General features: G+C 52.1%; 1 protein-coding gene across 1 annotated transcript in view; it reads left to right on the plus strand.

Moving 5' to 3' along the window:
• Positions 1-15185, plus strand: part of LZTS3 (leucine zipper tumor suppressor family member 3) — a 44361-nt gene extending 29176 nt beyond the window's left edge. The window contains exons 2-4 of the mRNA XM_027712651.2: positions 9831-10328; positions 11908-12738; positions 14285-15185. Of these exons, the coding sequence (XP_027568452.2) occupies positions 9870-10328; positions 11908-12738; positions 14285-14995 (2001 nt within the window). The 5' untranslated portion in view covers positions 9831-9869 and the 3' untranslated portion in view covers positions 14996-15185. The remainder of the gene's footprint in view (positions 1-9830; positions 10329-11907; positions 12739-14284) is intronic.
• The last annotated feature ends 337 nt before the right edge of the window (positions 15186-15522 follow it).

The raw sequence follows: 15522 nt of genomic DNA on the forward strand, positions 1-15522 counted from the left end.
TGCACCGGGGGGTCAGAGCAGGGATGGGGTGTTCCAGGTGGGAAAAGCTCTCCCTGGATCCAATAGAATCCCCTTAACAAGGGGAAACTGAGGCACACAGGGCTGGGATGACCTCAAGTGCTCCAGCCCATGGCATGGAGCATCCCAGATGCTCAGCCCCACAGCCAGCACTGAGGCTGCTCCATCAAACTTCCCTTTCCCTATACTGAGTGAACTCCGGGAATTTTCCTTGTCCACCGAAGTTGGTGTTTTCTGGGCAGCCACTGGGACCTTACTGGGGACAAGGGCACAACCAGCACTGAGCATCTTCTGAGGGCAGCCACAAGGGCAGGTGGGCACAGGTGAGACCGTGGCCTAACCCTTCCTGATGGACACCTGGGATTTGGGATGGCAGTTTGGGCTGGGCTTGAAACCACTGTGTCCCACTGGTATTCTACCCCTTGGGATGATGGGGACAGAGATGGCATGTCATGGAAAATCCCTCCTAGCTGCCCTCAGGTGCATCCTGGGGGATCCAAAATCCAGGGCTCTGACAGCAGACAGGGAAAAGGGGGGTAAATTCCCCTGAGGGTGAGGACTCTGGTCAGGTGGACAGCCCTGGGGTGGCTTCCCAAAACCTCTGTGGCAGGATAATTCCTGGTGGGAGGGTCCTTAGGGGGTCTCTAGACCAACTCAGTGCTGAAGGCAGACTGAGCTATGGCACCAGACCCTGCTTGGTCCATTCAGGGCTTGAAATACTCCCAGGATGGAGCCTAAAAAGCCTCCCTGGGACCCTGTACCTTGGAGATGCACCTTGTCACACCTCTAGGTCACCTGCTGAGGTTTCTCTGGGGCGTTGCTGCAGCCTCCACAACAACTTTTTATTTCTTTCCTTACTGGAGCAGCTTGAGATCAGTGCAGCCTGCCAGGTGCTTGGCTTTTAATCCCACACCTTTGCCTGCTCCTTTTGGATCCAGAAAATCCAGTGGGTTAAAACTGGGAACGCCCTGAGATGAGCTGGGGTGGTGGTGGGCTTGGGACAGGCAGAGCAGCTTGTTCTGGATGAGCAGTGGCAATGCCCAGATGGATTTATTGATTATTTTGCTGTCCACAGAAGGCTTTCCAGGCAGCTGGGGGGGGTGTTCATTCCAGGAGCACCCTGAGGGAGCGGGGAGGGGGAAGGAGGACAAGCAGGACACGGAGCCAAGGCCATGTGCAGATTGCGGCCGTGCTTTGCCGTGATTCCCCTCCCGCCACTTCCCGGGGGACAGGGAGGGGTGGCACTGGACTGTGTCCCTTAAACACAGAGCAACTGAGGAGGAAAACTGATAGCAAAGGGGGAGGATTGGCAGGGAAGGTGGAGCTGGAGCAGGCTGCACTATTCGGGCTTTGTGGGGGAGAACAATGGGGCCTTTATTGGGGAAGGGAGGTGGCTGCTGGCAGGGACAGTTTGGTACACAGAGTGTCCCTTGGCCAGATGGGGGGACAGGGCACTGGCGTGTGGGCTGGGACAGTTTGGTACCCAATAGTCAGCTGTGGGGGCAGGGAACTGGGACATGGGGTGGGACAGTTTGGTGCTCAGCATGTCCCTTGGCCAGGTGGGGGGATGGGAAAATGGGACATGGGATGTGGGATGAGACAGTTTGGTACCCAATGCGCCCCTTGGCCAGCTGGGGGAATGTGGAAATGGGACATGGGATGTGGAATGAAATAGTTTGGTACCTTGGCCAGCTGGGGGGATGGGAAAATGGGACATGGGATGTGGGATGAGACAGTTTGGTACCCAACGTGTCCTTTGGCCAGCTGGGGGAACATGGAAATGGGACATGGGGTGGGACAGGTAACCAGTCAACTGAGGGGACAGGGAAATGGGATGGGACAATTTGGAACCCATCATGTCCTTTGGCCAGAAGGGGAGACAAGGAACAGAGACATGGGACATGGGATGGAACAGGTTGGTACCCAGAATGTCCTTTGGCCAGCAGCTGGGACAAGGAATGGGGACATGGGATGTGGGATGGGACAGGTTGGTCCCCAGAATGTCCCTTATCCACAGCTGTAGGAAACTGGGACACGGCAGATGAGACAGGGGACGGGCCAGCTGGGTACCAAACATATCCTTGGGTGGTGAGACTTGTCCCAGAGTGTCACTACAAGCCCCACAAACGCTGACATGACTCTCCTTGATGTGGGTCACCTCTCCCAAATCCTTTGGCAACGGGAATTGCGGTGGGTGGTTTACGGGAGCACGTCGGGCTGGCTCTGGGGACCCTGGGGACCCTCACAGCTGGGAGTGAGGAGCATCCCAAGCTGGGAACATCCTGGACCAAGTGCTGCCACCTACTCCAGCCCTCGGCAGAGGGGCTTTGGGGATGGAGGAATGCATCAATCCCGACGGGCTCTCCCTCAGCAGCTCAAGGAGAGCTCCCCCGAAGAGCCACCTGGGCCTTTTCATCTCATCTCTTTTGTTTCAGGCTTATTATGTAAATAGCTGCTGCGGCCCCCATAATGAGAAAGTGGTTTCCCAGAATACAAAAAGCTGTAATTATCTCATTAGCAGGCGGAAAGGAAAAGGAAATGTTTCTGAGCCACTCTCGCTTTTATTTCCCACAGAAGCTTGAGGAAGAGCAGCCCCCAAAACGGGGTCCTGCCTGCCCCCAGCCCTGCCACCCACACCTGAGGCTGACACTTTTTCAGGAGGGAAAAGCAGAGCGTGGTCCTCCTGTCCCAGAAATAGGCTCGTACTGGGAGGGTGGGTAGCTTTTAACTGGGCCCAGTTACTCAGAGGATGCTGCTCCCTGTGCAGACCCCTCAGTGCTCTCAGATGCTGGGAAAGGAGAGGGGGGTCAAGGAGGGACAAAGCCCCAAACTGGATGTTCCTCAGCAGGACTCCAAAGCTGGGATGGTAGCACAGAGCTTCAGGATGGATTTCTGGGGCTGCATGCCTGCAGCAGTGTGATGGAAATAGCCTTAGGATACATGGAGGCTGCTCCCAGGAGAAGCCATGTAGAATGGCTTTGGTGTTGCTTTGCTTTCTGAACTCAGGCATTCCTTGCTTCCAGCTAAACAGAGCTACAAAGGTCCCTGCAAAGTGCCCCGGGGCTCCAGGCAGGGGCTGCTGCTTGCTGAGGTCTCTAAAACCCCTTCCTGGAGGGGTTTGCTTCCACCCACACTCTGTTCATCAACCCTGATCATGGCACAGGATGGTTTCATGCAGAAACATCCCCCAGCCCTTCTCCCCAGGGCTCATCTCATTCCGTTCTCCACCCAGCCTGTCCTTGTGCTTGGAATTGCCCCGGTCCAGGTGCAGGAGCTGCAGGATCTCCCAGGCCACGGGGCCTTGGGGTGAGAAAATAACTTTTTACTCATTTTAACCCGAAAATCCAACCCCAGAGCTTAAGTTTCTGTAGCCCAGCAGCAACTACAGAATGACTGAATGGTTCAGGTTGGAGGGAGCCCTGGAGGTCACCTGCTCCAACCTCCCTGCTCAAGCAGGGAACCCTGGAGCGCGTTACTCGGAGTTGTGTCCAAAAGTAAATCCAGCCATAAATCCTTTGCACAGAGGGATGGAAGATGTGCAGACATCCATCAACCCTGCAGCCCAAGAGGTGTCTGGAAGTGGCTACAAGAACTTGCCACTCCTTGACCCTCCAACCTGCCTTCCTGAGTTTGCCTTTTAGCCTGAAGGGGAGAAAAAATATCCCCATAGCAATGCTCCTGTGCCCTTCAGCAGGGATAAACGGGAAAAGAGAGGTTTGTGTCCCAGGAGAGCAGCAGGAGTTGTTCATTTGACTTCGTCTGGCTTTCAGTTGTGGAAAAATCTTGTGGTTGAGGAGCCTGAGATGTGCATGTTTTTGCCGACAGGTTCGAGTGTGTTCTTGTTGTATTCCAGAAGTGGAGGAAAATTTGGCAGCCACTGAGCCAGGATGGTGGAGTGGGGGGAAAAGGAGCTGGAGGAGGTGCAGAAAAGAGTCACAAGAATTGCTTGAGGGCTGGAAAAAATGCTTGTGAGAGACAAGAAAAGCTCATTCCGTTCCCCTCTTCAAGACTGAGCAACTTGAGAAGGGGGTAGGAGAAAAGGAGGTGCCGGATGGGAGGGCAGCTGTGGTGTCCCTGCCCCCAGAACCGATCCCAGTGGAGGTGCTCTCAGCCAGGTTTGGGTCCAGCATGGCCATAAGGAGGTGACATGTGATGGTCTGTGACACACAGTAGGCAGAGCAGTAGCTGAATGGTGTTCTTGGAAGTTGTGATGTGCAAGGAGAGGCTGAGGCTGTTTGCTCAGCCTGGAGAAGAAGAGGGATGGGACTAAGAGGGACAAGAAGAGAGGGCTTCAAGTTGCACCAGGGAGGTTTAGATTGGATATTGGGGAAAATTTCTTCATGGAAAGCACAGTCAAGCCCTGGCACAGCTGCCCAGGGCAGTGTGGGAATCCCCATCCCGGGAGGGATTTAAAAGCCGTGTGGATGTGGCACTTGGGGACATGGGTCAGTGGTGGCCTTGGCAGTGCAGGGGGATGGTTGGACTCCATGGTCTTGAAGGTCTTTTCCAACCTTCCTGGTTCTGTGAGTCTATGCTGTATGATACATTGGCCGAGTGCAATTGCAGGTCTTGTGTTTCCGTGGTGGTTTTTCTCCAGGGCCTGTTAATGCTTCACTGGACACAGGTGGTTTTGCTCCCTACAGAGTCTGCTGTCTTCTCACTGCTAATCCATTACTAACCCATTACTGCCCTTCTCTCTCCATGTATTTTTCTGGAAGAAGCCGAAATCACTACAGCAATTTTTTTTTTTTTTTTCAACCCTTTTACGCCGTTTCCAACCTGCTCCACCACCCCAGGACGTGTTGACTTCTTTTTCCTCCAGCCAACCCAGCTCCTTGGTGCTGCCGCCAACAAACTGGCAGAGCCCACCAGAGCCCCTAAACACGGGGCAGGTGCAGGTCCTATAGCCCTGAAAAAAACAGCACCACAAAGCACGTTTGTTATCGCGTCGGTAATTGCCTGCTCGTTAAAACCGACACAAACAAACCTGTGCCCGTTGAAGGTCACGGGCACACCTGTTACCACGGTGAGGAGGGGGAATTTTTGACCTTCAGATGCCTTTGTTGCCCGTCCTGCCAGCACCACATGCCTGGGGTGGCGCGTGTGCCAAGGCACTGCCTTGCTCCAGGGCTGTTTGCCGGAGCTCCCTCTGCCCAGGCCGGGTGATTGATTTCCCTCTCCCGTGGCACAGTGCCCAGGTATGTCTGTCTCCCCCAAGGCCTTTGTTACGAGAGTGTTAACAATTAACCTGCTCAGGCAGAAACAGAGCCAGGCCCCCATAATTTAGTCTTAGTTAACCATTCAGCTGCTTATCTGAAAGTGATTTTTAATTCTGTTTAACTGGAAGGCAATCGCTAACTCATTTGGAGAAAGCAAGTGTGAAGACACAGTTGTTATTTTACAAATAATTGTATTTACAATAGGAGTGCCCTGGAGCTGCAGGGATGGTGAGAAGTCTGGGTAAGAGGTGGCCATGAAGAGTTTAACCACCACAGCTGGTGGAAAAGGACATTTCACCTCAGATTTCATCCATCAGGCATTAAAATATTGCTGTCTCCAAGGCAAGGCTGCTGCAGGAAAGGCCAAGGGGCCACTGCAGCTGGATGGGACAGGGAGCTGGTGCAACATGGAGCGTGTGAAATCCCAGTGTCCGTGGTCAGAGAAGGCTGTCTGCACCTTGGTAAGGTGCTGGCATGGAGATGCCTACCAGGAAGGGAGTCTTCAATCAATCCAGGCGGACAAAGAAACTCTTCTGAGCTTTTATTAACACAGAAAGGCTGGGAAATGTGAGCTCGGCTCAGTGTTTGTTCTGGAGGGGTTTGCCCCTCCTTTGTGTCTGCAGAAAGTCCCTTCACTCGGGTTCCTGCTGTAACCACAGGGCTTTGGGGAGCTGGAGTGAGGGCAGAGCTCATCAAGGGCCCTGTGGCTCAGTGCCCTGTGGGATGGACAGATAGACAGATAGGTGTCACTTGGGATTGATTTGGACAGACCTAGCCCTCCCTGGGAGGTGAGTTGGACATAGCATCTTCTTGAGAGCCTGGTGAGGATGAAGACTGAGATGTTCCTGGTGCCTCCTCCCCACTGCAGATGGGATGTAACATCTGGAAAGAGAGAACGTCTGGAAAGGGCAGTGGCTGGCAGGTGGCTTAATACTCCTGTTTTAGTTTCCTCCCTGTCTGGAGCCTCTCCACCCTCCACAGGCCAAGGGGAGCCACTTTCATCCCTTTACCATGGCTTGGGAGTCTCTTCTAAGCCCAGCCATGCTGAGAATGACTCCTCTTTCCTTCCAGAGGACAGACTTGGGAATGAAACACTGCTAAAGTAGAGCGATTTGGCTTCTCTCAGCCTTCCTGTGCTCATGGACTGCCAGTTCCTCTCATGGAGAATCACCCAGTTTTAGTTCACGTTCCCATGGGAGGGAGGTAGATATCATGGAGTCATATGGACCCACACAGAATGGTTTGGGTTGGAAGGGACATTAAAGATCATCTCCATGGGTAGGGACACCTTCCACTAGCCCAGGTTGCTCCAAGCCCCTTCCAACCTGGCCTTGGACACTTCCAGGGATCCAGGGGCAGCCACAGCTTCTCTGGGTAACCTGTGCCAGGGCCTCACCCACCTCACAGCCAAGGATTTCTTCCTTTTATCTAATCTAACCCTGCCCCTTGCAAGTTTAAAACCATTTCCCCTCATCCTATCACTACAGAGATTAAGAGATTTAAGGAGAAGAAATGTGCTGGGGAAGTTTTGAATCACACACTCCTCCAAACCTGGAAGGAGAATAAAATGACCCTCCTGCTCTGCACCAGAGCGTGGCAGAGCTATTCCTGTGCTCAAAACTTGTTTTCAGTTCAGTTTCCTCAGTTCAGCTGAGGAACAACCAGTGCAAAACCTGACTGGGAACCGGAGCTTGCCAGAAGATACAAACCCAAGAGTTGTTGTTCTCAAAAAAATGGCCCTTTTTGGCAAACAAAGCTGTACTGTCGGGGATCTGTTGGCACTTCTGGCACCTCCTTAATAACACATTTGTAAGGCTTGTCCTTGCACTCTGTTTATCAGGCCCTGGGTTTGCAGTAAACATAAGCTAATAACAAGTTTTTTTCAGAATGTTTGCTTGGATGACTCCCAGTTAAAAGAAACCGCTTGTTGTTGCGTTGGCCTTTTTTTTTTTTTTTCCTTTTTAAGGATCAGACTTTCCAGTGACCTCATCCTGCCCTCAGAGAGTCAATGTAAACGTGCAAATGTCACCGTGAAATTTACCCAGTGAGGGAAAGGTAACCTGGATTTCTCCTCTGCTGGCTGGGGAGCTCTGCGTGGAGACAATGCAGCCTCTGCCTTTCCCTCGTCTGGAGCTGAGGCCTTGCAGCACATCCCTCCCATGGTGGCTGGTGTCCCACAAAGAGAAGTCACTGAAAAGTGACTGTAAAAAGTCACTGAAAAGCAGGTTACTCCTAAATTAGCAGAACAAAAAGTCTTCCCTCGACTAACAAAATCCAAAGGTGCCGTGGGTTGAGTGTGGCTTCGAGTGGGTGTTGCCCACACCTCCTCATCACTCCATAGCCCAAACAAGTCTCCAGGTGCCCAGGAGGCAGCTGGATTAGCTCCTGGGTGTTGTGCAACTCATGAACTGTCTGTGATGCTCTTTGGGAAGTGCCTTTAGGATGTGACCACGTCCACAGCCACAGGAGCTCTGCCAGCTCGCTGTAGGTATCAGCTCTGTGCCCTCTCCCTCTGGCACAGCTGTTTGCCACATCTGCCCACCAGCCATGTGACACTTGAGCTGTGTTTTGGGCAGGACAAGGTGCTGGAAAGAGGGAGGAGAAGCCTCCAGAAACTGCAGTTTAATAAAAGCAAAGTTGAGCAGCACAGCCCCTGCTTTAACCTTTTAAATGCTCCTCCATTCCGTTATTAGCGCAAATAGCAAGACCCCCTGAGACACCGCACGGGAGCTGAGCTCCAGACCTGAGCTTGCTCTCCAGGGAAATAAACCCAGCTCTCCTGCTTTTCTCGGGGAGGGCTCAATGAACATCCCTACCCCAAGAAGAGGGAAAACCCCACTGACATGGGGATTTTCTCCATCTCCTCTTCCTGCTGGCCCTGTCGGAGCTCCTCCATCCCTGAACCTCTCTGCAAGGGGCATCACTTTTTTTATTATCCCATCCAGGGGGAAACCTTCACCTTCTACTGCTCTTATTTCCTTAAATAAGATTTTTCACCTTTATGTAAAAGCTGATGAAGAGCATCCAGACATGTGAGAATTGGTCCCAAGGACAATTGGTCCCAGCTCCTCTGACCTGGTCAAAGACAACTTTTAAAACCATTATTTGCACATTATCCACTTCCCATGGCCTAGTTTTGGCCAGTCCAAGGCACAACCTAAGTAAGAATAAGATGGAGAAGGGGAACAAATGTTTAAAAGAAAACTCAGGATGACACTTGGACAAAAGCACCTTTCTAAAAGCTCAAGCCCATGGGAGCAACACTCCCAAAAGAAGAGATGGAAAGTGTGTTATTTAAGACTTGTTGAGTCATCCCTAAGAGATGGGCTGGAGAGAGGAATTGGATAAGCTACTGATGGACCAGGGATGGAGAAATCATATTCCCATGGTAACTCAAACTTGTTAAAACCTGGGAAAAGTGACAGAAATAATCCAACCTTGGGAACTGCAAACGGTCTTGTCCGACCGATGCCGTAGAGCTGTGCCAAACAAAACCCACACAGGCTCCCTCCCCCGAGGAGCACCCAACCTTTGGGGTCAGAGGCTTTAAGAGAAGCTCTTTTGGAGGGCACTGAGTGGGATTTGGGGGATCAGTGCTTCTCCAAGGGGGTGTCGTGGGTGGGAGTGGAAGGCTTAGGCAGAATTTATTTAGAAAGCCCTGCCATTGAGTCACAAGGTGCAGAAAGGGCTCCCTGGCTTTCTAAACTCCTGCTCAGAGAGGAGTCTGGGTGCAGCTGAATCCAATCTCAGCCTTGGATTATGTCAACGGTTTAAGTTTAAGGAATTACAGAATGTGTGACTGAACCACTTTTGTCCCGCGGGTTTTAATGATTGGCAAAACGAGAATATTTATATAAAACGAATCATTTATTTTATACAAATGATCAGACAAAACATCTTAATCAGAATTATTTACTGTACCATACAAACACTAACACTACTAGTAGTGTAGTATAAGACAGGACGGTGCACTATATTGAATCAATTATTGAAGCAGTTATATTAAAGCTGGCAAAAAGAAATAGTTATTAAGTAAAGATTTGATGTAACTCCCCCAGACCAACGCTCGTGGGGAGATCTCTGAACCTTGAGGAGTCACCTTGAGGGGTGTCCCCAGCCAAGGGAGGAATCTCCACACATACACCCCAAGAAGGGTTAAGTTAGAAGAACATGACTGTATGAAAGGGGACTGCACTTTTAGGGTATAAAGTGATTGAGCGCCAGTCACAAATTTCCAGGCTAGCTCCCAGCTTATTTGTCACATCAGACTTCAAAAAGCAGGATGTGTGTTTGGAGTTTGGTGAACCAGGCTGGTTTTAGCAGAATTCGACGCCAAGAACATTACCATGGTGCCACTGCTAACACATCACAGAGAGCTGACACGAGAGCTGGCACTGTTTGCATTCTCTGGTTGGATTTTAGGCCTTGCTGGGGTAGGCCCTCCTGCCACAGGGGGTCTGGGGTTCCCAGAGAGGAGGACAACCCCACCATCCGCTCTGTACCGGACACCGGGACACGATTTCGATCTGCAGAGGGGGTGGTGGGTAAAAGGCACCTCTTTAACAGCCCCTTTCCTCTCCCTCCTGCTCCCAGTGCCACTGACCCGTGCCTCCAGCTCACCTCGACGCTGCCATGGCCACGCTAGAGACACTGCCCGTCCTGAGTGACCCCACCCGCGCCAGCCCGCAGAACTTCCACGGACTCGCCGCCCGGCCATCCCGAACCGCCGCCCCCAGGAGCGCCATGGGGAGCGTGGGCAGCGGCGTGGCCAACGACCAGGAGTTTGCCATGAAGAGCGTGGGCACCCGGACGCAGGGCAGCGGCCGCCAGGCCTCCGAGGGCTCCCGCAACAACGGCTACTCCGCGCGGGAGATCTCCAACTGCTACTCCGGCGAGGAGAAGACCTACAAGTCGGAGAAGGTCTCCAACTCCCTCTACATCAACGGCGACCTGCGCAAGAGCGAGAAGGTGAAGATGGACATCTGTGGGAACGTGACCTCCAACAACGAGAAGAACCTGCCGCCTCCTCCCCAGTACCGAGAGCCCGGTAACCCACCAAAGATATTGCCAATCTCCGGCAAACTCGACCAGGTGAGACCCTCCGCCTCCTGGAGCAGCTCGGTGGCCACGGCACGGCCCTGAAAACACACACCAGGAAGCCCTGGGCAAAAAAGCAATCCTGGCAGATAGTCCAGTTCTCACTCTGTACATTTTATGTGCAGATAGTATCGTTCTTATCACTTTCAGGGCCAACGTTAGTTCTTGAGGAACCCAAGAGCATGATCTCAGTGAAGTTTTCAGCTCATTTAAACCTGTATTTAAGCCACTGGCTCTTCCAACCTCCCTGAGATGATGTGCCTACCTCTCTGATGGATGGGGAGGGAGCTGGAATCAGCTCTTGTTTCAGTACATCCAACATCTGAGTCCCACTCTTATGTTTGTACCATTTATAGGCAATCCTCAACTGCCCACTGCCACCTAAAGCTGTGGCTTGAAAGCACCTCCGAGCCTCTGTTCAAAATCCCTTGTGAGGGACAAGTGACAAGGCTTGAAACTACCCCTGTAAACATTATAACCCAGTCCAGCCCAGTCCTTGTGGCTCATTTTTGGCTTCAGGGAGCAAAATCTGCCAAGTCTGGAGGAGCAGAGCCCCAGAGCCAGCAGTGTTTTATGTGCCCTGCTCTGCTCTGCTCCAGTGACTTCCATAATTTGTGTCCAGTATTATTTCTGCAATGTTTGGTGGCCTTTTCTCCTGGGTTGTTAATCCACTGGTCCCTGTAGTCCATCTCAGTCTCACAGGCATCAGGTTTTTGGTCTCCAGCCTGCTCACCAGGGCTCCTCCTGTTTCTCCCAGAAGGCACTTCCAAAACATCTTTGATTCCTCTGCTGTCATTTTCACCTAAAACCCAACGTGCAGCAGGGGAGACTCAATCCCATTTTGAGGAAATTTTGTTTCTGTAGGCGCATTGACAGGGTGGGGAACGTTCAAGGCTTTAAAATCCTTTCTAAATCCCTGTGGTCCATTTTCCCCCCTGCATTGCTTATGCCCATAGAAAACACAAATATTCCAGTGAAGAGCAGCTTCAGCATGTTCCTTGCCTGGAGTCACTGCTGGGGTCACAGCTCCTACCTGCTCCCATCAGAGCATGAGCAGGACACAAGGTCTGCACAGGAAGAGATCACTCCCAGCAGGAGGGAAACATGATGCTCTTGGGGCAAAATAGCTGCCAATTCAAGGGTTCAATTCAGTTTTCAGCAACAGGACGATGCACCCTCAAGGCTGAGAGTCCTTCCAAATATGATCAGCCAAAATCAGAGTTGTTTTGATCAGGTTTGGTAGGCAAGTGGCAGCCCAAGGAGTATTCTAGGGGGTAAATCGCACAGATTTGGGGGTGAGTCAAGATTACTTCTTTTTATCTGGGGCAAGGGAAGACAAAGTGTTGTCCTACCGGTCCCTCATGTCCTACCGGTGACCACAGGTCCCTCATGTCCTACCAGTGACTACAGGTCCCTCCTGTACAACCCCAAATGGCCCAAAAGGTGTAACATGGAGCCGTCCCAAGCTGACTTGACCCCACCAGCCCCGCCCTGTGTCGATGTGTCTCTTTTTGTTGTGTCGTTACCGAGCCTCCTGCCATGTTTGACGCGTGGTCCTTTTTCCTTTTTGCAGAGCAATGAGCCCTTAGTTAGACCCTCAGCCTTTAAGCCAGTAGTTCCTAAAAACTTCCATTCCATGCAGAACCTCTGCCCGCCGCAGAGCAACGGGATGACGGAGAACAGGAAGAGCTTGAACCACGCCAACAGCAATAGCCCGTCCGCACCCAAAGCTGGGCTCGACAAGGGCAGCCTTAACAGGACTACAAACCAAGGGGGGGGGCTCTCGGATTCGGGGCGTAACTCCCTAACGAGCCTGCCCACCTACGGGACGGGCTACAGCCAGCACGTGGGGCCCATGAGCGCCTCCACCAGCCACATCAACCGCATCGGCACCACCTACGTGGAGAAGAACATCGTGGGATACAACGGGATATCTACCTCAGACAGCGGGCGGTCCTCCAGCAAGAGCACCTCCTCCTTCAGCAGGCTGAACCATCTCAACGAGACCATGCCTTTCCACTCGCCTTCCACGGACGACATCATCCAGGACCTGGAGGACCGGCTGTGGGAGAAGGAGCAGGAGGTCCTCCAGATGCGGAGGAACCTGGACAAGAGCGAGGCGGCGATCTTCCAGGTCTTCGAGGAGAAGCAGAAGATCTGGGAGAGGGAGATGGAGGACCTGAGGCAGAACTACGCCAACAAGCTGCAGCAGGTCTCCAAAAAGGCGCAGCGGGCTCAGCAGGCTTTGCAGCTCCAAATTTTCAAGCTCCAGCAGGAGAAAAAAAAACTCCAGGACGACATGGGGCAACTCCTCCAGCAGCGAGAGGAGCTGGAGAAGAAATTTGTGGCTTTCAAGAAGGAGCAGGCTGAGTTTCTCCCAAAGATTGAAGAGACCAAGTGGGAGGTAAGAGCCTTGTTTTAACAGGTTTTCATCAAGGGTTCTGGCAGCCCAAAGTACCTCCCATGTGCCCTAAGGGGACCCCACAGATAATGGCTATGGGTTGGTGGCCTCTTGTGGACACTTGTCACCTCATTTGTCTGAGTACCAAACCTGTTGTTTTCCATTGAACTAAAATAAGCATAACTTTCTGTGCATACCTCCTGTGCTGATTAATAATTTGACTTTGCAGTCTAGTCACTCCAACTTGTGACATTTAAATCCAGTCTCAGGGAACACAACTCGTTCCATACAGGTATTTGTGCCTACCAAAACCAGGTTTAAGTCTGTTTTAATTAAATTCTTGTAAGGTCTGCGTTTGGGCAAATGTTGAAACTGCTTTTCAAATATTTGAATTTCTTTTTTTTGCTGAAGATAAAAAGCAACTGAGCTAAAAATTATATCAATGGCCAAGTCTACCTCATGCTTTCCATTGCAACACGCTGTTTTCAGTTCTTAATAAGTTTATCTCTCTTAAAAAGCTGAAAGGCAAATTCCTCTTTCTAGTTCTCCTGTTGAGTTCTACATAATTTTTTCCTACCGTTTCTATTTTTAGAACATTTTATCAAAGTCTGTTTGTATAGCCAGTGCTCACATACCTTTTTTTTTCCAGCTTGATCATGTGAAGAATTTTAATCCTTCCATGGACTGGCTAGAAACTTTAAATTTATTAAGAGTGCAGAGGCAAAACGTAGCTCTAGAATCAAGAAGACCCTATTCTGCTAATCCTGATGGGAAGTCAAGGAAGCTGGGATTAACTAGGCTCTGAAATGTACCTTTGCAGATGTTCAGTAGAGCTTATTAGAGGCTTTTTGTAAAATCCCTGCAAGTTACATCCCAGAATGAGGAGGCTGCATTGTCCCTCCTTTGGCCACCTGCTCTGTTAAGGGACCTGAAAGACCACCTCGTTCCACCCCCCTGCCATGGGCAGGGACACCTCCCACTAGAACAGGGTGCTCCAAGCCCTGTCCTTGAAGTCTTGAACGCTTGCAGGGTTCTTTAGGAGTCTTTGGGAAGGAAGGCATCATAGGATGAGTAAGTGACATCATCCTGTCCTACTGTCCCAGTGCTCAGGGAGAGCCCGGGTGGTCCCTGGGTCTGAGGTGTTTCTGTCTCAGGCTTGTTCAAGGTCCAGATGCCACTGAGGTCAGTGGGAAAACTCCTGCTGAGAGCAGAGGGTTTGGGGTCGAGCACCACAGGGCTGTGGTTGGGTGAGTAAGATAAACGCAAGGAGGGAAGCATCACTGTCTCACAGCACTTGGCTCAGCTGTTTGGACAACTCCAGCTGGGAACAGCATCGGGTCCCTGAAAAGTCCCAAGTTTCTGCAGGAAAAAACACAAAATCTCCCCCACATGTGTGGGGATGACCTTTAGGTCTTTGGCGTGGTCTGGGGCCTGGTGAAGGCTGGAACTCAGTCCTTGAGCAGGGCTGTTTCATGGGCAGCACGAGGGACGAGCAGAGGTGGTGGCTCCTTGCTGTTGTCCCCCGACCTCACGGATGCTCTTCCCACAGGTGTGCCAGAAGGCAGGCGAGATCTCCCTGCTCAAGCAGCAGCTGAAGGACTCCCAGGCAGACGTCTCCCAGAAGCTGAACGAGATCGTGGGGCTGCGCTCGCAGCTCAAGGAAGGCAAGAACTTCCTGCGGGAGAAGGAGGAGCAGATCCTCACCCTGAAGGACTCCTACAGCTCCAAGAGCGTCAACCTGGAGATCTGCGAGGGCGAACTGCAGCGCAAGATGAGCGAGGTGCAGGTGCTGAGGGAAAAACTGAACCACTGTGAGCTGGAGGTCTCCGGCCTGAAGCGGACACTTGCCAGCATGGGACCCCCGGGGCCCTTCGGGGGCGACCTGGGCGAGAAGCTGCGGGACCCGCTGGCCTGCGAGAGCGACGAGGCCAAGATGCAGCGGCAGAGCGAGGACAGCGTGAACTCCCTGCGGAAGGAGGTGGAGAGGCTCCAGACGGAGCTGAAGCTGGAGCGGCAGCAGCGGGAGCAGCAGGTGATGGACTTCGAGGAGGAGCGGCGCACGTGGCAGGAGGAGAAGGAGAAGGTCATCAAGTACCAGAAGCAGCTGCAGCTGAACTACGTGGAGATGTACCAGAAGAACCAGCTCCTGGAGCACAAGGTGAACGAGATGAACACCAAGGCCACCAGCCCCCCGCACACCGAGGAGAAAAAGACGTGGACTCCCTCCAGGCTCGAGCGAATTGAGTCCACCGAGATCTGAGGAGGGGCCACCACCACGACACAACGAGATTTTTTTATTGCTGTGCATGTACTACCTACTCAAGCCAGTGATCTTCCGAAGGATAACGCGCTACCGCCGGAGCAGGGGGAGCCTGCTCTGCTCCCAGCCGAGCTCCACCACCCTTACTCTCCACTTCTGTGCTCTGTAGGTAAAATAACTGTGGATGTGCGTTGGTTTTCTATCGATGATGCGACATCTCTTTTGGGTTTTTTTTTTCCTAGTACAGCTGGTGAGGGTCAAAATTGGCTCTTTCGTTAATCTGCCGTGACTGTTACTCCGCTGGAGGCTGCCACCCCCTCTCCTACAATTCACCCCTCCTCGGTTGGTTGTTTTGGAGGGTTAATATTCGGTTTCTTTGGTTTCCCGAGCATTTTCGTGCAGCGAAACAGTTCAAAGTGGCAGGTTTGTCGGTTTGGTTGGTTGGTTTGATTTTTTTTTCCAAGATGTTTTTAGCCACATTGGCTAACGGAGCAAAGCTCTCGGGATGATGAGCAAACTCACTGTTC

This window comes from Pipra filicauda, unplaced genomic scaffold, assembly GCF_003945595.2.
Source record: "Pipra filicauda isolate LSUMZ 115617 unplaced genomic scaffold, ASM394559v2 scaffold422_size665910_pilon, whole genome shotgun sequence".
Lineage (NCBI taxonomy): Eukaryota > Metazoa > Chordata > Aves > Passeriformes > Pipridae > Pipra > Pipra filicauda.